Genomic DNA, 23678 nt, shown 5'->3' on the forward strand with positions numbered 1-23678 from the left:
AACATAATAACGCTGAATGTGTCAGAGAATCATACTTGCCAACCTTGAGACCTCCGATTTCGGGAGATGGGGGGGGGGGGGGGGGGGGGGGGGCGTGTTTGGGGGCGTGGTTAAGAGGGATGGCGTATAATTCACCAACCCGAGTATTTGGTGCGGTGTCTTCAATAATGCGGACGTTGTACCGATCCATTGTGGTAAAGAAGGAGCTGAGCCGGAAGGCAAAGCTCTCAATTTACCGGTCGATCTACATTCCCATCCTCACCTATGGTCATGAGCTTTGGGTCATGACCGAAAGGATAAGATCACGGGTACAAGCGGCCGAAATGAGTTCCCTCCGCCGTGTGGCGGGGCTCTCCCTTAGAGATAGGGTAAGAAGCTCTGCCATCCGGGAGGAACTCAAAGTAAAGCCGCTGCTCCTTCACATCGAGAGGAGCCAGATGCGGTGGTTCGGGCATCTGGTCAGGATGCCACCCGAACGCCTCCCTAGGGAGATGTTTAGGGCACGTCCAACCGGTAGGAGGCCACGGGGAAGACCCAGGACACGTTGGGAAGACTATGTCTCCCGGGTGGCCTGGGAACGCCTCGGGATCCCCCGGGAAGAGCTAGACGAAGTGGCTGGGGAGAGGGAAGTCTGGGTTTCCCTGCTTAGGCTGTTGCCCCCGCGACCCCGGATAAGCGGAAGAAAATGGATGGATGGAGATGGATGGAGTATTTCATATATATATATATATATATATATATAGAGTATGAAAAACTTGATTTTCAGTGAATTGTAGCCATATGTATATTTATTTTATTATATAAATAAAATAAATAGTTCAAATTCAATCCAACGGCACCTATCAAATACACAGTAATAAAAACACAGTTGTTCTACTAACAGTACTGTGCTTGCTTGTTACAAAAAAAAAAACAACAACAGTTACCTTTCACTAATTGAGTAACTTTTGTTCTGCCATTTGCGTATTGGTGAGCGATCTCCGAATCCGGGAACAACCTTCACGGATTTGTTGCAGACATCCGCAAATGAGGACGTGATGTTGCTTCCAGCTATCAGCATAGCCGTCTTTGTCTCAGCATAAGATACACCATCGGGTCTCCATTTTGCGAGGTGGCCCAAAATACTGGGTTGTGAACGATGCTGCGCTGCGGACGCTTTGTGCTTCGTTGACCGTTCATGGCTGAATATCCGTTCGGCCGCCGTGTTCAATGGAGAAGTCTGTTCTACAAAATTTACAGGCAACATACCCCTTCCCCTTCGAACTCTCCTGGATAAACTGAAATTCTTGTTTCCAATCATTCTGGAACTTGCAAGCGTATTTCTTCATTTTGCCCGTCGACGGTGTAATATATTGGGTTGGATTCAATAACCAGGCGACGTGATGAAGTTACGTCTGTTTACTGCAGGCTTCAGAACAACAGACTCCCTAATGCATGTTCCTTGACTGCACTTAAATGTAGAATATATTTACATTCTATTCTATGTACAGTAGATGGCAGTATTGTCCTGTTTAAGAGGGTCACAACATTGAGTCAGGTCTGACTCAATGTCAGGTCTGACTCAATGTTGGGGGGCGCTTGAATTTCGGCAGATTTTCAGGAGAAAATTCGTCCCGTGAGGTTTTCGGGAGAGGCGCTGAATTTCAGGAGTCTCCCGGAAAATCCGGAAGGGTCGGCAAGAATGCGGAGAATGAACACAGTAGATCAAATCTTCTCAGTCATTAACGTTCTTAATGGCCTGTCTCGGTATAAATGAACTACAGCGGAACCTGATTTAGGAACTTAAAGCCCCACTTAAGAACTTTCAGTTTTGGTTGATTTTGGCGGCGCCAGTGGACCAAAGCTGTATTTTTTATTTTTTTTGGGCCAGAAGAAGACCACCGTTCCCATTATGACTCGCGAATATAGAGTCATACTGACATGATGTCCGCTGTAATATTGGCACAAATATTACGTCTCTAATGGCTATGCTGATGTTAAATAGCTGACACTATGAAGAAATGATCTTGGATTGGGCTACAAACATGACGCTACTACCAAGAATGTATCGGGGAAAATACAGGTCCGAAAGAAGGAAAGATCGGCGGTAGAGTATTTTCGATGGAAGTCGTGTGGAACTGCAAAATGTCAAGCTGGTGGCTATTTATTGCTATCACGCAGAGAATTATCATTTCGATTTGAGCAACGAAAGTCACTTAGTAGTTTAGCCGGAACACAGCCAAAAATCCCTTCTCATCTTTGAGCTCATTGATCCTGACTGTCCTTTTATCCGGGTATGCTTCTGTTTTCTTTTTTTGGCTCTTCAGATAAAACTTTTCGTTTCTTTGGTTGTTTTGTAGCTTCGGCCTTGATAGCAGTAATTGTGCATATGTGTTCTTCTTCTTCCTTTTTTTGTTTTCTGGCGGTACGTCAATCAATCAATCAATCCACTTTATTTATATAGCACATAGGCAATCTCATCGATTTCCATCTTTTTAACAAATGAGAGAAAGGGGAAGTGACGTATGCCGTACAGCAAGTAGATTTGAATTTTTTTTGTGTAGCAGGAGTTCCTGCAACCCTCCTCAAAGATGCTAAGTACCAAAGAGAGCGATGCAGACCCCCTCGGGCCATGACAGAAGTGTCATTCAACTAGCACATAGGTGTCAAACTCAAGGCCCAGGGACAAATCTGGCCTGCCACATTTTTTGATGAGGCCCACAAAAGCCTGAAAATAATATGTTAATAAAATGCTTAATCTTGATTAGCGCATCGAAAGTCACTTACTAGTTTAGCAGGAACACAGCCATGGCAGCATCGGCCAATAATCCCTCCTCATCTTTGAGCTCACACCAGCGAGGTACCAGTATTGTTGATCCTTGACTGTCTTTTTATCCGTATAGGGTCCCTTTTTATTTTGTTGGCTCATCAGATAAAACTTTTCGTTTCTTTGGTTGTTTTGCAGCTTCGGCCATGAAAGCAGTGATTGCACGTACTGTATGCGTTCTTCTTCCTCTTTTACTGTTCTGCCGGCATGTAGGCGTTCTCATCGACTTCCGTCTTTTTAACAAAATGAGGGAAGGGGGAGTGACGTATACCATAAAGCAAGTCAGCAGATTTGTAGTTTTCTGTGTGGCAGGAGTTCCTGCCACCCTCCTCAAAGTCACTGAGTGCCAGTGAGGGCGATGCAGACCCCCAAGTCGTAACAGAGGTGTCATTCAACCAGTTCACAGGTGTCAAACTCAAGGGTCGGGGGCCAAATCTGGCCCGCCACATTATTTTATGTGGCCAGCAAAAGCCTGAAAATAATATGTGTAAATAAAATGCTTTATATTTTCTTACTAAATATATTTCCTATTTCTCTTTTGACATAAATAATAATTTAATGCATTCAATTGTATATCTTTTAAAATTAAATATTGTCAAAATAAGAATATTATATTATCATGTATTCCAAACATATTTTTTGTTAAAATAAAGATAAATACTGTACCTAAATATCTGCTTGACTTATGATTTCAAAACAAATTATCAATCAAACTGTAGACTGTAAAATTCACAATAAATTTTACAAATAATTTCCGCCGACTTAAAGTTTTTTTTACCCTAAAATCAACTTTAGTAATGTTTTTTTTTCATATACAGAAGACACTAAAACATTAAACACCGAGAGTAATAAGTGGTAGAAAATGCATTACAAAATTAAATAAAAAATTATAATAATTTAAAAAAATAAAAATAAAAAAATATATATATATATATATATAAAAAAAGAGTTTAATTTGGGATTTCCCATGGGCCGGATTTTGGACGCTGGCGGGCCGGATCCGGGCCGTAGTTTGGGCACCCCTGAATTATGAGATACTGGGCGGTATACCTCGGTTGGTAGAGCGGCCGTGTCAGCAACTTGAGGATTCCAGGTTCGATCCCTGCTTCCACCATCCCAATCACTGCCGTTGTGTCGTTGGGTAAGGCACTTGACCCACCTGCTCCCAGTGCCACCCACACTGGTTTAAAATGTGACTTTGATATTGGGTTTCACTATGTAAAAGCGCTTTGAGTCACTAGAGAAAAAGCGCTATATAAATATAATTCCTTCACTGACTTGAAACGTCTGTGGAATTTTGACAATTTAATATCTGTCAGACTCCTAGTTATTTACAAACCCCGTTTCCAAATGAGTTGGGAAATTGTGTTAGATGTAAATATAAACAGAATATTTGATTCTCAAACTGATAAACATTTTTTTTTTGTGCAAATAATCATTAACTTTAGAATTTGATGCCAGCAACACGTGACAAAGAAGTTGGGAAAGGTGGCAATAAATACTGATAAAGTTGAGGAATGCTCATCAAACACTTATCTATTGCTAAGCTATTGGGTTTCACTATGTAAAAGCGCTTTGAGTCACTAGAGAAAAGCGCTATATAAATATAATCCACTTCACAACCTCTTTTATTTGTTTCTTTGTGAGCAAAAGTCTTGGTTTATTCTGGAACATTTGTGTTCCAATTAGCGCGGGGGGGTTGTTACGTTTACAGTAATAACACACCTAATCTCACCAATTAAACATTGCATACTAATTAATCTTTATCATTAGCCCTTGACTTAAGTGTGTTGTTCGCATCAGTGTTTGACAATCCATCCCATAATGCTTTGCACTCCCTTGACGTGCACGTCGGCTTACTGGTGCATTAAACTCTCATGGTTCTCATTGTCGTTAAGATAATTGGTGCAATTAGCGCTTGGAAACCTTCGCTCTCCTCAGTGCGGTGACTCAGCTGGGAGGAAAAATGGATTATTAGTGTAATTAACATCATCCGACATGTCCTTAAAGAACCTTTCAGAAGACACAAGTGAGGGATATGAATGTTAATCTCATTTTGCTGCATTGATTCTCACTTAGTCTGGATTGCGGGGGATATTGAAGTGTTTCACAATGACTGTCAGTCAATTGAAGTGAAACTAAGTAGCGCTCGACGGGGTTGGCTTGTCACGCTAATTATATCCGGCCACTAGAAGGCGCTGTCTCTCAAACATTTACAGAATTAGGCTCCAAGCTCGCCTGTATTAGCATTTATATCATCCGCAACCGCGTCACTAAAGTCGTCATCCACCTGCCGTCCACCCGAACCAACATCTTATCAGAAACACAACCGCCCGCCACCCGCCCGCTGAAATACATCAGAAGTTGGCCACCTTTCCCACTCACAGAGCTGTCTAAACTCGTTTCACAGAGTAACGAATACAACTGGCACCGCTAAAATTCTTGCGATTATCCAATTGGCGTTCATCCTGATGACAAGAATATGGGCGTGCTGTGAATCCTTTGCCTTTGACATCTTCAACAACATGTTCGAACCGATTATTAGTCTGGCAACATGTTGTGTGCAGCTTCCGCAATCACACGTACAAGATTGAAAGGCATACTGGGTGACACAGAGTACACTGATGGTTGTGATATAAACAACTTTAACACTTATTAATATGCGCCATGCTGTGAAGCCACACAATACAAGATTGACAAACACATTTCGGGAGAACATCCTCACAGTAACACAACATAAACGCAACACAACAAATACCCAGAATCCTTTGTATCCGTGACAATTCCTGAATATATTTTACACCCCCGCGCCCCCAACCCCGCCCACCTCATCGACGCACGAGGTGGGGGGGTGTAAATAATCTGTAAATATATTAAAAGTTCTTTAACCGCCACTGGTGCGGCAACAAAATGAAATACAGACAAAAAGTGCCCCATTTACACACACATCACAGGAGAGAAAAGGAAGTCGGTAAAATAAGAGCAAATTGCCACAGCTAATTTACTATGGCATAAAAATGTAATTATTGCACATAAGTTTGTTTTTTTAACAACGAGGATATATTTGACTAAAACTACAGAGTCAGGATGTGTCACGGATACAAAGGATTCTGGGTATTTGTTGTGTCGCGTTTATGTTGTGTTACTGGGAGGATGTCCTCCCGAAATGTGTTTGTCAATCTTGTTTGGTGTGGCTTCACAGCGTGGCGCATAATACTAAGAGTGTTAAAATTGTTTACATCACAACCATTAGTGTACTCTGTGTCACCCAGTATGTCTTGCAGTCGTGTAAATGTTGCTGCGAAAGCCACACACGACATGTTACTGGACTGACAAGTAGATCGTACATGTTGTAGAAGGCGACAAAGTCAATGGCTTCATAGCACGCACTAATACTTATTATCTGGGTGACTGCCGGTAGTCATTCTAGAGAATATTAGCGTCTCCTATTGTCTTCTTCGCTCTGTGACACAGGTCTTAAATGGCTCTTTGAATGGCAAAAGATACCGTTCCCAGAACCATGTATATCAAATATTTCCGGATGATTCAACCGCTACCCGCCCGAATCTAATTAAAATCTATTTTTTCATCATGTCACCAGCCTGACCCGCGGTTTATCCACGGACTCTGCGGATGAGACCGCAAACCGCGCATCTCTAGCCTGTATAGTCTTCTTTCTCGAGTAAGATGGCTAAACCTGTGGTGAGAGGATTTTTTAATGATTTTTTACTTTTTTTACATTGTAAATATGCACCTCAGTCTTTGCGACAATGTATATATAACAAAACTATTGCTAATAGGGGTGTGGGGAAAAATCGATTCGAATACGAATCGAATTGAATTAGTTGTGCGATTCAGAATTGATTCTCATTTATAAAAAAATCGATCTTTATTTTTATTTTTTATTTTAATTGTTTTATTTTTTTGTCAGGCTTTCCCCTGACAGTTTGTCTATGTTTTAGTTTTTTCCTCTGCATTTTTCTGTTTCCTCTGTGTTTAGTATCTCCTGTCTTTAGTTCCTGTCTAGTGCTCTTATTTTGTCAGCTTCCTGTCTTGTTACCTGAGTGCTGTGTTCCTCCTCAGCTGCGGCTGATTGGCACCTGGCCACACCTGTTGCCAATCAGCCTGCTCCTATTTGTACCTGCTTTGTCTTGTCAGTTGCTGGATCATTGTATTGTCGTTGCCACATGTCAGTCTTGTCATGCTACCTGTCGTGTCGTTTTGTTACAGCTACTACCTGTCATGCTACATTTTGTCCTGGTCGTCGTAGCGGTAAGCTGTTTCTGTTAGCATTAGTTATTTCCAGTTTTTCTGTTTGCTATCCACTAGCTTCCATGTTAAAGTTCCTTTTTGTTTTTTCTTGTTTAGTTTTAATTAAATCATGTTTTCATATTCTATGCCTGCCTCCGTCTCTGCATCTTGGGGTTCAACAACAAATACCCCTGACATTTATTTTTTTTATCAATCCAACAAACCACTACACAGCAATACCATAACAATGCAATCCAATTCCAAAACCAAACCTGACCCAGCAACACTCAGAACTGCAATAAACAGAGCAATTGAGAGAAGACACAAACACGACACAGAACAAACCAAAAGTAGTGAAAAAAAAATGAATATCATCAACAACAGTATCAATATTAGTTATAATTTCAGCATAGCAGTGATTAAAAAGCCCTCATTGACATTATCATTAGACATTTATAAAAATAAAATAAAGAACAATAGTGTGGCTTACACTTACATCTCATCTCATAAGCTTGACAACACACTGTGTCCAATGTTTTCACAAAGATAAAATAAGTAATATTTTTGTTTCGTTTAATAGTTAAAACAAATTTACATTATTGCAATCAGTTGATAAAACATTGTCCTTTACAATTATAAAAGCTTTTAAAAAAATCTACTACTCTGCTAGCATGTCAGCAGACTGGGGTAGATCCTGCTGAAATCCTATGTATTGAATGAATACAGAATCGTTTTGAATCGGAAAAATATCGTTTTTGAATCGAGAATCGAATCAAATCGGAAAAATGTATATATTATCGAATCGTGACCCCGAGAATCGATATTGAATTGAATCGTGGGACACCCAAAGATTCACAGCCCTAATTGCTACACTTAAAAATGTGTGAAGATAAAGGTATAATATGCCTTGTTATTAGCGAGCGAACTAGCTGTAACTCTGTAACTAGCCCTGATGCTAGCAGAAAATTCCAGTTCGAGTTGGTCGCCATGTATTTATTAGCAGGCTAACTAGTTGTAACATAATTGTTAGCTTTGGTTCTGGCAAAAAAAAATATCCAATAACTGTCACACTCAATATGGGGTTGATTGTTACGTATTTATTAAAGTGCTAACTGCTTGTTATACACTTGTTGGCCTGGGTTGGTCGTCAGGCGTTTATTAGCTAGCTAACTAGCCGTAACACTGTAACTAGCCCTGATGCTAGCTGCTAGCTGAGCTATTAGCTCGATTTTAACAAACAATTTCAGTATAGATTTGTCGTCAGGCATTTATAAGATAGCTAACTAGTTGTAACACAATTGTTAGCCTTATTTCTAGCACACAAATAAATCCACTCGCGGTTAACTTTCACATTTAATTTGGGTTTGGTTGTTAGGTATTTATTAACTTGCTACCTAGTTGTTATACTCTTCTCGGCCTCGATTTTAGCAAACAATTTCAGTATGGATTGGTCGTCAGGCATTTATTAGCTAGCTAACTAGTTGTAATACTGTAACTAGCCCGGATGCTAGCAGAAAATTCCAGTTGGGGTTGGTCGCCATGTATTTATTAGCAGGCTAACTAGTTGTAACTCAATTGTTAGCTTTGGTTTTGGCAAAAAAAAAAGTCCAGTAACTGTCACATTCAATATGGTGTTGATTGTTTCGAATTTATTAACGTGCTAACTGCTTGTTATATGCTTGTGGCCTGGATTTTAGCAAACAATTTCAGTATGGATTGGTCGTCAGGCGTTTATTAACTAGCTAAATAGCCGTAACACTGTAACTAGCCCCGATGCTAGCTACTAGCTGAGCTATTAACTCGATTTTAACAAACAATTTCAGTATAGATTTGTCGTTAGGCATTTATAAGATAGCTAACTCGTTGTAACACATTGTTAGCCTTATTTCTAGCACCCATAAAAATCCACTTGGGGTTAACTGTCACATTCAATTCGGGGTTGGTTGTTATGTATTTTTCAACTTGCTACCTAGTTGTTATACTCTTGTTGGCCTCGATTTTAGCAAACTATTTCAGTATGGCTTGGTCGTCAGGCATTTATTAGCTACCTAACTCACTGTAACTAGCCCTGATGCTAGCAGAAATTTCCAGTCGGGGTTAGTCACCATGTACTTATTAGCTAGCTAACTAGTTGTAACACAACTAGCTCCCCACGTCCTTACATTGTTTATAATGGGAGCCTTCAGCAGAAAGAGCTATTCGGACCGAGAAAACGACAATTTCCCCATTAATTTGAGCGAGGAGGAAAGATTCGCGGATGATGATATTGATAGCGAAGTACTAAAAACAAAAACAAAAAGGCGATTGCATTGGGACGGATTCAGAAGTTTTTAGACATATTTACTAGGATAATTCTGGGAAAACCCTTATCTTTCTATCGTGTTACTAGTGTTTTAGTGAGATTAAATAGTACCTGATAGTCGGAGGGGTGTGTCCACGGGTGTCTTGAGGCCAGTGTCTGAGGGAAGTCGACAGCAGATACAAGGACGGCGCAAACACCACAGATCTCCAGTAAGAGGCGACTTTTTAACACAATTTTCTCACCGAAACCTGCCGGTTGACAAGTGGTCGGGAACCATGTTCACTTGACCGCTCTGATCCATAGTAAAGCTTCACCTCCGGGAATTTTAAACAAGGAATCACTGTGTGTTTGTGTGGCTAATGGTTAAAGCTTCCCTACTCCATCTTTCTACTTTGACTTCTCCATTATTAATTGAACAAATTGCAAAAGATTCAGCAACACGGATGTCCAGAATGCTGCTTAATTGCGCGATGAAAAGAGACAACTTTTAGCTGCAAATGGTGCTGCACTAATATTTCCTGACAGTCCGTGACGTCACGCGCTGGATCATCATTCCGCGACGTTTTCAACAAGAAACTCCGCTGGAAATTTTAAATTGCAATTTAGTAAACTAAACCGGCCGTATTGGCATGTGTTGCAATGTTAATATTTCATCGTTGATATATAACAGAGGTCACCAACGCGGTGCCCGCGGGCAGCAGGTAGTCCGTAAGGACCAGATGAGTCGCCTGCTGGCCTGTTCTAAAAATAGCTCATATATCAGCACTTACCAGTGAGCTGCCTCTATTTTTTAAATTGTATTTATTTACTAGCAAGCTGGTCTCTCTTTGCGCGACATTTTTAATTGTAAGAGAGACAAAACTCAAATAGAATTTGAAAATCCAAGAAAATATTTTAAAGACTTGGTCTTCACTTGTTTAAATAAATTCATTAATTTTTTTTACCTTTCTTCTCATAACTTTCAGAAAGACAATTTTAGAGAAAAAATACAACCTTAAAAATCATTTTAGGATTTTTAAACACATATACCTTTTTACCTTTTAAATTGCTTCCTCTTTTTTCCTGACAATTTAAATCAATGTTCAACTATTTTTTTTTTTTTTTGTAAAGAATAATAAATACATTCTGATTTAATTCTTCATTTTAGCTTCTGTTTTTTTGACGAAGAATATTTGTGAATTATTTCTTCAATCTTATAATTAAAACTCAAAAAGATTATTCTGGCAAATCTAGAAAATATGTAGAATCAAATTTAAATCTTATTTCAAAGTCTTTTGAATTTCTTTTTTTTTTTTTAATTTAGGAAAATCTAAAAGAGATAATGATTTGTCTTTATTAGACATATAGCTTGGTCCAATTTGTTTCATATTCTAACAAAAATTTAAAACATGTCATCAAAATTCTAAAATGAATCTTAATCAGGAAAAATTACTAATGATGTTCCATAAATTCTTTTTTTAATTTTTTCAAAAAGATTCGAATTAGATAGTTTTTCTCTTTTTTTTTTCGGTTGAATTTTGAATTTCAAAGAGTCGAAATTGACGATAAACTATGTTTCAAAATTTTAATTTTAATTTTTTTCCTGTTTTCTCCTCTTTTAAACCGTTCAATTAAGTGTTTTTTTTTCATCATTTATTCTCTACAAAAAACCTTCCGTAAAAAGAAGTGAAGTGAATTATATTTATATAGCGCTTTTCTCTAGTGACTCAAAGCGCTTTACATAGTGAAACCCAATATCTAAGTTACATTTAAACCAGTGTGGGTGGCACGGGGATTAGGTGGGTGAAGTGTCTTGCCCAAGGACACAACGGCAGTGACTAGGATGGCGGAAGCGGGAATCGAACCTGCAACCCTCAAGTCGCTGAGACGGCCGTTCTACCAACCGAGCTATGCCGCCCCAAAAAAATGTACGACGGAATGACAGACAGAAATACCCATTTTTATATCCACCCATCCATTTTCTACCGCTTAATCCCTTTTAGGGCCGCGGGGGGCGCTGGCGCCTAACTCAGCTACAATCGGGCGGTAGGCGGTGTACACCCTGGACAAGTCGCCACCTCATCGCAGGGCCAACACAGATAGACAGACAACATTCACACTCACATGCACACACTAGGGCCAATTTAGTGTTGCCAATCATACTATATATATATAGATTTATTTATTAAAGGTAATTTGAGCAAATTGGCTATTTCTGGCAATTTATTTAAGTGTGTATCAAACTGGTAGCCCTTCTCATTTATCAGTACCCCAGAAGTAGCTCTTGGTTTCAAAAAGGCTGGTGACCCCTGGTATATAAACTATCAGACTGCGTGGTCGGTAGTAGTGGGTTTCAGTAGGCTTTTAACTACAAAAGACACAATTTTTCTGCCAAAATTGAAAGAACAAATATGTTTAGCAAAAAAGATAAAGTACTTTGTCGATGCCCATTTTTTCCAGGGCCACATCTGGTCCACCGGGCCTTGAGTTTGACAACGGTGTTGTAATGTTTTGAAGTCAGATGATGCTTCAATGGTGTAAAAAAAAAAAAAAAAAAAAAAAATACATGTGTTGCTCCTCCATATGATGGCAGCTCTTTATTGCATCAGAATGATTACAAATGCCACTGGCAATTATTGATAGTGCTTCCAGTTTGTGGGTCTTTTTTCAAATTAAAAGCCTTGACTTTAGGTTTGGTGCACCTTTTGTCTTAAAATAAAAGTTATAGTAGTCTTTTTTTTTTCTTTTTTTTTTAACAATAGACTTTCATTCCGATTGACTTTTTTATTTTATTTTTTTTTAATTATTAAGCAACAAACCACTGGTGAATGGCATACCTATGGAACGAGGCTTTTTTTGTCAGGAGTCAAACAACAGGGTGTAACCCAGGCGAATGTGATTGTTTGCAAAGAATAGCTAATGGCGTCAAGGCCATTGAGTCATCATAACCGCTCATCCACTTGTGGATGTAACCTCTGACAGGGAACCGAGCTTCGCCAAACAGGTTAGATCAATCGTTGCAATAACACACGTCGAGTGTGTTGCTTTTATGAACGATATGACGGGACCATCGGTGTGAACTCCACCACCTCAGGTGTCTTATCTAAAAGACTGGCCTGCTAATTTAAGCCACGGCCAGTGTTTGTGTGATTGTGACATCTGAAGGCGACCTCCACATCAAACAGTGTGTCTTCTGTTCTGGAATGAGCCACTGCCAGTTAGTGTGTGTGTGTAAGTGTGTGTGTGTGTGTGTGTGCGGTGGCCCGCTGGGAAGAGGCGGAGCTGTTAGGGGAATTCCTCAAGTGGGCCTGCACATGTGGCGGTGCTTTTACTGCCATGCTACCTCAAAATGCAAATGCCTGTGCAAAGTTATTGAGGCGCTATAAACCGCACTAATGGGAGAAGGAGGTCAAAGGCTGCGAATGCTCGTTAATGATCTAGAACATGGGTGTCAAACTCTGGCCCGCGGGCCAAATTTGGCCCTTGAGGCAATATCAAATTAACATTAGAGCTGGCCCTCCGCTGTAACACCGCGTTCACCACTAAAACTCATACTCGTCAACCCTCCCGATTTTCCCGGGAGACTCCCGAAGTTCAGTGCTCCTCCCAATTTCTCCCGATTTCCACACGGACAATTATATTGGGGGCGGGCCGTAAAATCACTGCCTTTGGCGTTCTCTACATGTCACCACGTCCGCTTTTCCTCCATACAAACAGCGTACCGGCCTACTCACATAATAAATGCGGCTCATACACACACACACACAAGTGTATGCAACGCATACTTGGTCAACAGCCATACAGGTCACACTGAGGGTGGCCATATAAACAACTTTAACACTGTTACAAATATACGCCACACTGTGAAGCCACAGCAAACAAGAATGACAAACACATTTCGGGAGAACATCTGCACCGTAACACAACATAAACACAACCGAACAAATACCCAGAACCCCTTGCATCACTAACTCTCCCGGGATTCTACAATATACACCCCCGCTACCACCAAACCCTGCCCCAACTCAGACCCGCCGCCGAAAAGAGGCATTAAATTTGTATTTTTATTTTATTTGATATGCCATTGATATATTTCTTTATTATTATTTAAAACTTGATTTTGCATGTCACTATAAAGTTATATAAGCCTTGCTTGGTCAATATCCAAAGCAAAACTTGTTTGGGTGCCTATTAAAGGATTAATTTGTTCAACCTCGGCCCGCGGCTTCGTTCAGATTTAAATTTTGGCCCACTCTGTATTTGAGTTTGACACTCCTGATCTAGAACTTTGGTCGTCATCGCCGTTCAGTTAGTCTTGTTAATAACCCAGGTGGGTTTTTTGGATTTGACTTGTTTACCCGGCATTAGAAAATGTATTTTGAGGACTTTCTTAAAAGACCCTTGTTGGAATGCATCCATCCATCCATCCATTTTCTACTGCTGCATTTAGGGGTAAGGCGGGGTACACCCTGGACAAGTCGCCACCTCATGGCAGGGCCAAACACAGATGGACAGACAACATTCACACGCTGCATTTCAAAATAAAGCAACAAACAGGAGATAAGCAAGACGCTTCAAAAGTGTTAATGCTTTGATGCTTACCTAAGCAAAGGCTTTGCGAGGTATGCGGCGAGGTTTTCGCACGCTGTGTTAACATCTTGCATGATGTCGTACGCCAGGCGTCCCCTAACTACGGCCCGTGGGCCACCAGCGTCCACATTCCGCCCCGCAAGACATCCTTTAAAAAAGCTGTCCCATCCAGCCGCTCAGGCTAGTCATATCGTTAAAAAAAAAAATTATATATATATATATATATATATATATATATATATATATATATATATATATGTATATATGTGTATATGTATACAGTATATACATATATATATATATATATATATATATATACATATACATGTATATATACATATATACATATATGTATATCTATACACATAAGTTTATACATATACGTAAATATATACATATATGTATATATACTTATATACACATATATATAAGTATATATACACATACACATATATATATACATACATATATATAAACATATATGCACATCATTTATATATACACTTATGAATGTATATATATATATAATATACTTATATACACATATATACATATATACACATATATAAGTATATATGTACATAAAAAGGGACAATATATATATATGTTTTATATTTATACACATATACTTATGTATATATGTGTGTGGGTATATATATATATATGTATATATATATATATATTTATATACACATATATACATATATAAGTATATACGTATACATGTATATGTACAGAAAAAGGGACAATATATATGTATATGTTTTATATATATACACGTATACTTATGTATGTATATATGTGTATATATGTGTGTGTATGTATATATGTATATATATACTTATATACACATATATACATATATAAGTATATATGTATATATGTACATAAAAAGGGACAATAAATATATACATGTTTTATATATACACACATATACTTATGTATGTATATACTGTATGTGTATACATATATGTGTGTGTGTATGTATATATATATATATATATATATATATATATATATATATATATAATATGTATGTGTGTTGATTCCATTTAGGATAATGCAAATTCAGAGTTCTCAAGGTTGGCAAATACAAATCAAAGGTCAGAAAATAACAAGCGGGTCCAACTCCACATTGGCATAAAGTCCATGTTGTACAATACAAAGTCCACGATTAGAAGTTCTATATATATTGACATGTGACATAAAACTGTTCCTCTTTACTTGTTTCAGATCTTCTACAAAGTCACTCGACAGATTTTCCCCGGAGAGGAGCTGCTTCTCTCCATGAAGGCTGAAGAGTATTCATGTGATAGCATCATGGCTCCCGACATCCATGGTCTGTGTCGCTCACACACACACACATTTTGTCGTACATTGTGTTCGGACATTGCGCTCATGTTCGCTGTACTCGCCGATCAGAGGAGAGGCAGTACCGCTGTGAGGACTGTGACCAGCACTTTGAGTCCCGCAACCAACTACTGGACCACCAAATGCAGCAGTGCGGGATGCCAACTTCCTCTTTCCTTAACACAGGTTTGGAATTTTATTTTATAGAGCGCCGATATTCAAGCCACACCCACCGAATTTTAAAAGAAATAAATATGTTTACATATATTAGCCGCACCTGACTATAAGCTGCAGATATATACCGGTACAAAAGTCATCGTCATGGACCCACTAGCTGCGGAAGCTAGCTCTCCAATGGGCGAAACATATTTAATAACTCCACGGTGACGTTTTGGTGAATTTACGAAACTAAAACAGCACAAAAAGAATGCCGTTGTAAGTTATTTATACTAACACAGACACTTGTAAACATGTTAGCATATTCGCTAATGCTATCGACGCTAGCTTGATTAAATTACGATAGCATATACAAATATGCATGAAAACACTCCTACAGACATCACACATGGGTTTAGTAAGTATGAATTGTTTTAGTTATATTGTAAAACTTACAAACGTTGCTCGGAGTGATGATTGAAGAATCATTTTGAGCAAAAAAATATTTATAATAATTATTTTGGTTCGAGGAACGAAACAGGAACTACGTTTCCAGCCCGCAACACCTGCAGTTGGCAAACTCGTCCAAAAGATGGCGCACATAGCATAAACAACAACACACCATTCCAGTGTCTCTGCCTGTGTTATATGATGACTATTTGTTGAATGCAAAATATTATGGTTGTGAGTAGAGATGTCCGATAATGGATGTTTTGCCGATATCCGATATTGTCCAACTCTTAATTACCAATTCCGATATATGCAGTTGTAGAATAACAAATTATTATGCTTAATTTTGTTGTGATGCATTAAAAAATGTAACAAGGTTTTCTAAAATAAATCAACTCAAGTTATGAAAAAAAAAAAATGCCAACGTGGCACTGCCATATTTATTATCGAAGTCACAAAGTGCATTATTTTTTTTAACATGCCTCAAAACAGCAGCTTGGAATTTGGGACATGCTCTCCCTGAGAGAACATGAGGAGGTTGAGGGGGGCGGGGTTGGGGCGCCGGGGTTGAGGTGGGAGTAAGGGGTAGCCGGGGTGTATATTGTAGCCCGGAAGAGTAAGTGCTTCAAGGGTTTCTAGGTATTTGTTCTGTTGTGTTTATGTTGTGTTACGGTGCCAGTGTTCTCCCGAAATGTGTCTGTCATTCTTGTTTGGTGTGGGTTCACAGTGTGGCGCATATTTGTAACAGTGTTAAAGTTGTTTGTACGGCTCCCTCAGGGTGACCTGTGTGGCTGTTGACCAAGTATGCTTTGCATTCACTTGTGTGTGTGAAAAGCCGTAGATGTAATGTGACTGGGCCTGCATGCAAAGGAAGCACCTATAAAGTATATTGGCGTTCTGTACTTCACCCTGCGCCCGTGTACACAGCAGTGTTTTAAAAAGTCATAAATTTTACTTTTTTAAACCGATACCGATAATTTTAAGACCGAAAATTTCCGATATTACATTTTAAAGCATTTATCGGCCGATAATATCAGCAGTCCAATATTATTGGACATCCCTAAAATCCTTAAATTAGCCACACTGTTTTTTTAAAGCGCAGGGTACAAAGCGTGGGGAAAAAAGTAGCGGCTTATATATATGGTATGAATTGGATAAATACAAGTGTTATTTGTGATGTTTTCCTACTTGTCTCAAAGGAGAGGACAGTGACACTGCCCAAGAACCTCAAGACCTGCGACCCATCCACTTGTCTCATGGTCTTCATGAGTGTAAAGAGTGTGACCAGGTCTTCCCGGACATCCAAAGGTACACTGTCTTCTTCAAAAGACCTACTTAAGGGGCTCATGGAGGTGTTGTTTCGTCTGAATATTTTATTTATTACATGCTGATAATTCATTGTATGGACAACAAGTTGCCGTAGATTAATGCTAATAAAAATTCAACAATCAGCTTTTTTATATATATATATATATATATATTCGGGATTTCAGGCAATCTCTGCGAATTATGTGCCGCCTCGCAACTTTTTGTAATCCTCGCAATTTCCCTTAACGCGTTAGCCAATCATCGTCATGTTCACCAATCCGATTTGTCCCAGCTGCACTTAAAGGCAACCCAACTGTCTAACGCAATGTTTTTCAACCACTGTGCCGCGGCACACCAATGTACCGTGAGATATTTTCTGGTGTGCTGTGGGAGATTATGTAATTTCACTTAATTGGGTTAAAAATATTTTTTGCTAACCAGTCATTTCAATCCACTAATGTGCCGTTGTTGAGTGTCTGTGCTGCCTAGAGCCCAGCAGAGTAACCGTGTAATACTCCTCCATATCAGTAGGTGGCAGCAGGTAGCTAATTGCTTTGTAGATGTCGGGAACGGCGACGGTGGTTTGCAGGTAAAAAGGTATCTCCAAGAAAAAGCATTGAAGCTTAGGTATGGCTATGCAAAACGAAGCTAAAACTGAACTGGCTGCAAAGTAAACAAAAACAGAATGCTGGACGACAGCAAAGACTTTCAGCGGGAGAAGCAGACGGCGTCCACAAAGTGCATCCGTACATGCCATGAAAATCAACACTAAAATAAGAGCGTCAGACAAGAACTAAAACACTACACACAAGAAAAAAAACAAAAAACTCAAAATAAGTCACGGCATGATGTGACAGGTGGTGACAGTACACCTACTTTGAGACAAGAGCTATAGTGATGCATGCTTGTTTATGGTTTGAATTCATATCCAACAGTTGCGAGAATGACTTTTTACTGTCAATATCGACTGCTGAGTTTAATTGTTTTATGTTTTCTGCTGGTGGTGTGCCTCGGATTTTTTCAATGACAAAAAATGTGCTTTGGCTCAGAAAAGGTTGAGAAACACAGGTCTAACTAATAGGGATGGGTATGAAATCTGGTACTTTTTGACACGGGCCAAATCCCACAGGTCAAACTTAAATACTTAAATAGCGCATGGTGCCATGTTACGGTACCTGGGTTGCACTTGGGCACTTGCTGATCACTTTGGCAGCACTGAGTGTGGACTAAGCCAAACTGTGTCTGTAGGGCTACCTTCACACTGCAGGGTATCATGTCCATTTTTGATTTTTTTGGCAAATCCGATCTTTTTATGTAGTCGTACTCATTACAAAAAAAATGCGATGTTTGAAGGCCTACTGGAATGTGATTTTCTTATTCAAACGGGGATAGCAGGTCCATTCTATGTGTCATACTTGATCATTTTGCAATATTGTCATATTTTTGCTGAAAGGATTTAGTAGAGAACATCGACGATAAAGTTTGCAACTTTTGGTGCTGATAAAAAAGGCCTTGCCTGTACCGGAAGTAGCAGACGATGTGCGCGTGACGTCACGGGTAGTAGAGCTACTCACATCTGAACATTGTTTACAGCGAGAGCAATTCGGACCGAGAAAGCAACGATTTCCCCATTAATTTGAGCGAGGATGAAATATTCGTGGATGAGGAAAGTGAGAGTGAAGGACTAGAAGAAAAAGAAAGACTAGAGGGCAGTGGGAGCGATTCAGATAGGGAAGATGCTGTGAGAGGCGCCGTGGGGGTGGCAGGACCACTCGGCCAGGCCCAACCGCAGCAAGGGATAGAGCCATACCGCTTTGAACCCAACACTGACGGTGACAGTCAGGAGGACGCTGCTAACATTGATGCTGGAGTAGCACACAACATAAAAATGATCGCTGCATAATACACTGTACTTTGTCTGTGTGGTGCAATCCAACCGTGTTCGCTTCAGTGTTAATTTTGACAGCAAAATTTGATTTAGTTTTAGTCATAGTCTTTTGACTAAAATGTAATTTAGTTTTAGTCATAATTTAGTTACTTAAATTGTTTTAGTGTAGTTTTAGTTGACGAAATATCACAAGATTATAGTCGACGAAAACTCCAGTAGATTTAGTCGACTAAAGGGTAATATGTAAACTTTCCCTTCAATTTCTGAAAGTCAAAGCAAAACAGCGGAAAAATCCCCGATACAAGTCGTATTTTGATGAAAATCATGTCTCAAATTTAGTATTTCACGAGTGAGCCATGTAATAAACGGGATAACGTCGAGTGAGTCGTATGTTGTGGAAAATGCTTACCTGTGTGTGGATTTCGGGGTGATTCGACTGTAAATGTCGCTTCAAGTTTGTTGTGTTTTTCCCCGTAATCCTCGCGCTGCATTTCTTACACTGCGTCTTGTTATCTTTGACCTCAAATATAAAATTTCCCCATATGTCCTCTCTCCTCTTCCTCCCCGGCGTTGACATGTCTTCTGCAGTCTCAAACGCAAACTACGTTTACGTAACTTCCTTACCACGTCGCTCTGATTGGTTCTCTTCCCATCTCCTCCCGCCTCTTCCTAACGAAATGAATTCCGATTGGATCTCGTCTCTGGCAGACAGTTTCGTCTCGTTTTTATTCGTTGACGAATATGTCAATACACCTCGTCATCGTCTTAGTCCACGTAAATTATTTTTTATTTAGTTATAGTATCGTATTAGTCAGAATAAAAAGGTCGTTGACGATAACTTTGACGAAAATTTTTCGTCAACAAAATTAACACTGGTTCGCTTGACATCTCAGTTCCATAGTAGAGCTTGACTGTCATCTTTCGGGTATGTAAACAATGAAACACGGGCTGTGTTCGTGTGGCTAAAGCCTGCCGCAATACACCGCTTCCCACCTACAGCTTTCTTCTTTGATGTCTCCATTGTTCATTGAACAAATTGCAAAAGATTAACCAACACAGATGTCCAGAATACTGTGGAATTTTGCGATGAAAACAAACGACTTAATAGCTGGGCACAATGCTGGCACAAAATCTCCTCTACAATCCGTGACGTTACCCGCAGGCGTTATCATACCGAGACGTTTTCAGCAGGATTTTTTGGCGCGAAATTTAAAATTGCCCTTTAGTAAACTAACCCGGCCGTATTGGCACGTGTTGCAATGTTAATATTTCATCATTGATATATAAACTATCAGACTGCGTGGTCGGTAGTAGTGGGTTTCAGTAGGCCTTTAATGTGTCATCATCCATGCAACTTTTTGTCATTAGATGCATTGTAGACCTCAAGGCAGTGTTCTATATGTAGATAAAAAATCATAGTGCAATACACCGCTTCCCACCAACAGCTTTCTTCTTTGATGTCTGCATTGTTCATTGAACAAATTGCAAAAAATTAACTTACACAGATGGTCAGAATACTGTGGAATTTTGCGATTAAAACAGACGACTTAATAGCTGGGCACGATGCTGGCACAAAATGTCCTCTACAATCCGTGACGTCACGCGCAGGCGTCATCATACCGAGACGTTTTCAGCAGGATTTTTTGGCGCGAAATTTAAAATTGCCCTTTAGTAAACTAACCCGGCCGTATTGGCATGGGTTGCAATGTTAATATTTCATCATTGATATATAAACTATCAGACTGAGTGGTCGGTAGTAGTGGGTTTCAGTAGGCCTTTATGTGTCATCATCCATGCAACTTTTTGTCATTAGATGCATTGTAGACCTCAAGGGAGTGTTCTATATGTAGATAAAAAATCATAGTATGACCTATTTGAGTCAGAAAAGACAAATTTCATCATAGGTCACCTTTAATTAAAAAAAGCATTAAAACATGGTCACTCTTGCTGAAACTTTCTGAAAAAGCTGCCGTCATATTAATCATTTTAATCCGAACCATCACAAAACAAGCCTTTAGAGACTGACAGATGTTATTGCACTTGAAGCATTTATTCAGGTTTTTAGTCTCTGATTCTAAGCTTTCCTGAGGATAATATTCACCATTTTCAGAAAGAATTCATTTAACTACTTGGCTCTCATGTTATGTTTCCGTCTTGGCTTCCTGCAGTCTGGAAGCGCACTCTCTGTCCCACTCTGAGGAGAGGGAGTACAAGTGTGACCAGTGTCCTAAGGCATTCAACTGGAAATCAAACCTGATCCGACACCAGATGTCGCACGACAGCGGCAAGCACTACGAATGTGAAAACTGCTCAAAGGTAAAGTGATGACTTTATGGGGCCGGGAGGGGACGACAAAATATGAATATATTCTCTCTGCTTTTGTTTTTGAGTCTGTTATACACAGTGGAACCTCGATCTACGAACTTATTTGGTTCTTCTACATCAGGGGTCGGCAACCCAAGGCTCCGGAGCCGCATGCGACTCTCTGATAGCTCTAATGGAGCCTAGCTGCATTATTGCCAACACCCCCGATTATCCCGAGAGATTTCCGGAGTTTAATGCTTCTCCCCGGAATCACCCGGGTCCAACATTCTCCGATTTTCACCTAGTTGATAATATTGAGGGCGTGCCCTGATGGAAAACCCTCTAAAACTCGTCGCCGCGTCCGCTTTTACACACTCCTATCTGCGTGCCAGCTGGTCACATGCAGTATGCAGCCTCTGGTGATAAACGAAAGTGACTGCAAAACATACTTGGTCAACAGCTATACAGGTTACACAGAGTTGTCATATAAACTACTTTAACACTTATTAATATGCGCCACACTGTGAACCCACACCAAACAAGAATGACAAACACATTTCGGGAGAACATCCTCACTGTAACACACCATCAACACAACATAACAAATTCCCAGAATCCCATGCATCCCTAATTCTTCCGGGCTACATTATACACCACCGCTTGCACTAAACCCCGCCCACTTCAACCGACGCACAGAGGGGGGGAATTGGTGCTACCATCCAAAGGCAAAACCCAGTAACTCAATGTTGGTCAAAACTGAGCTGATAATAATTTTGGAGTTCCTAGGTGATATGCTTTACATTAGTGTATGCGGTATTGTAATTTGTTCCGTAAGTAAGGTGTTACGCGCATGGCAGGACCTAGCAACTACCACATAACCGCGTATATACAACAGATAAACCTACTATCTCAAAGGACCAATCGGAGCTTCTTTGTCTTGATTGTCTTTAATGAGACATTTGCATGAATGGGGGCCGACGGTCAACCTGATTATGTGATATTATGGCACGAGGGGATATTTGGAAGATTGGCCCAGGACGTTGCAAGCACCTCCATTAAATGTATTGTTCTTGATTCTTCCCCTAGCATACTCTTTTGGGCAGATAACTGTGGAGGTCAAAATAAAAACCGGACGCTGTACACGGCTCTTGCCCAATGTGCAAACGCAGAATGGGGCCCACCTGAGATTATGATCAAATATCTGGAGAAAGGGCATGAGAGCAGATTCAATCCATGACTCAATCGGCAAGAAAATGAAAGCTCAAGAAAACATCTATAGGTTTGAGGACTTTGTAGATCTTTGTAAGACAGCATCAAGATAGATTGGTTTTCCTTTGTTTTCTCAAAATCAGCTAGAAGTGAGTTACTAGGTTTTGCCTTTGGACGGGAGTTGTGGAAGCTGTGTAAACTTAAAATTTGTCCAGGTCCTTGATGTCATTGACAACAAGTACTCTTGCTTCTGGACCTCCATTCAGCTTGATGTAGATTTTACAGTTGGCGCTCCAAGTTCCCTGGATTCAGTATGTGGAATTAAATTATGGAATGGATTAAGCAAAGCAATCAAACAATGTACTAATATCATCCACTTCAAGAAACTCTTCAAACTGGAAGTGTTTACAAAGTACAAAAAAGAAGAACCATGATAAACATTCTGATTTTATTCACCCATTCATTCTTCCATTATCAAAATAATCTTACTTGTCTCATCGTATGGAATAAAACTTACTTCACCAATTGTTTTTTTTTATTTTTTTTATTGTGATTACTTATGGAGTATATTGTGAATACATTGAGAACAGGAAGTGAACAAAGGTTTTAGCGACTCTTATGTAAACGAAAAGGGGTAGGATTAAATAAGCTCTGCTTCTTCCTACACTGCAAAAAGTCAGTGTTCAAAAACAAGAAAAAAAAATTACAAAAATTAGGGGTATTTCATTTGAACAAAGCAAAATTATCTACCAATGGAACAAGAAAATTCGGCTTGTCAAGACTTTCCAAAACAAGTAAAATTAGCTAACCTCAATTAACCCAAAAACACCTTAAAATAAGTACATTCTCACTAATAACAAGTGCACTTTTCTTGGTAGAAAAAAAAGAGAAATTTTTGCTCTATATGTTGAAAAATATTCTTAAATTAAGTAAACGCAAGTGCCATTATCTTGACATAATGATATATGATGACACAGCTTTGCAACAGTTGATATCCTAGTTTCAGGCATGTTTTACTCAATATAGGTCATAAAATCTCATCTACAAGCTGTAATATCTTAAAACACTCTAATAAAACACAACAT

The 23678-nt window shown here is 39.5% G+C and overlaps 1 protein-coding gene across 9 annotated transcripts in view; it reads left to right on the forward strand.

Moving 5' to 3' along the window:
• mecom (MDS1 and EVI1 complex locus) overlaps window positions 1-23678 on the forward strand; it is a 494327-nt gene that overhangs the window by 412372 nt on the left and 58277 nt on the right. For all 9 annotated transcript variants that reach the window (XM_061919015.1, XM_061919013.1, XM_061919014.1 and 6 more), the window contains 4 exons: window positions 15162-15267; window positions 15351-15464; window positions 17084-17192; window positions 21249-21396. In XM_061919015.1, coding sequence (XP_061774999.1) covers window positions 15162-15267; window positions 15351-15464; window positions 17084-17192; window positions 21249-21396 — 477 coding nt within the window. The remainder of the gene's footprint in view (window positions 1-15161; window positions 15268-15350; window positions 15465-17083; window positions 17193-21248; window positions 21397-23678) is intronic.

This window comes from Nerophis ophidion, linkage group LG13 (assembly GCF_033978795.1).
Source record: "Nerophis ophidion isolate RoL-2023_Sa linkage group LG13, RoL_Noph_v1.0, whole genome shotgun sequence".
Lineage (NCBI taxonomy): Eukaryota > Metazoa > Chordata > Actinopteri > Syngnathiformes > Syngnathidae > Nerophis > Nerophis ophidion.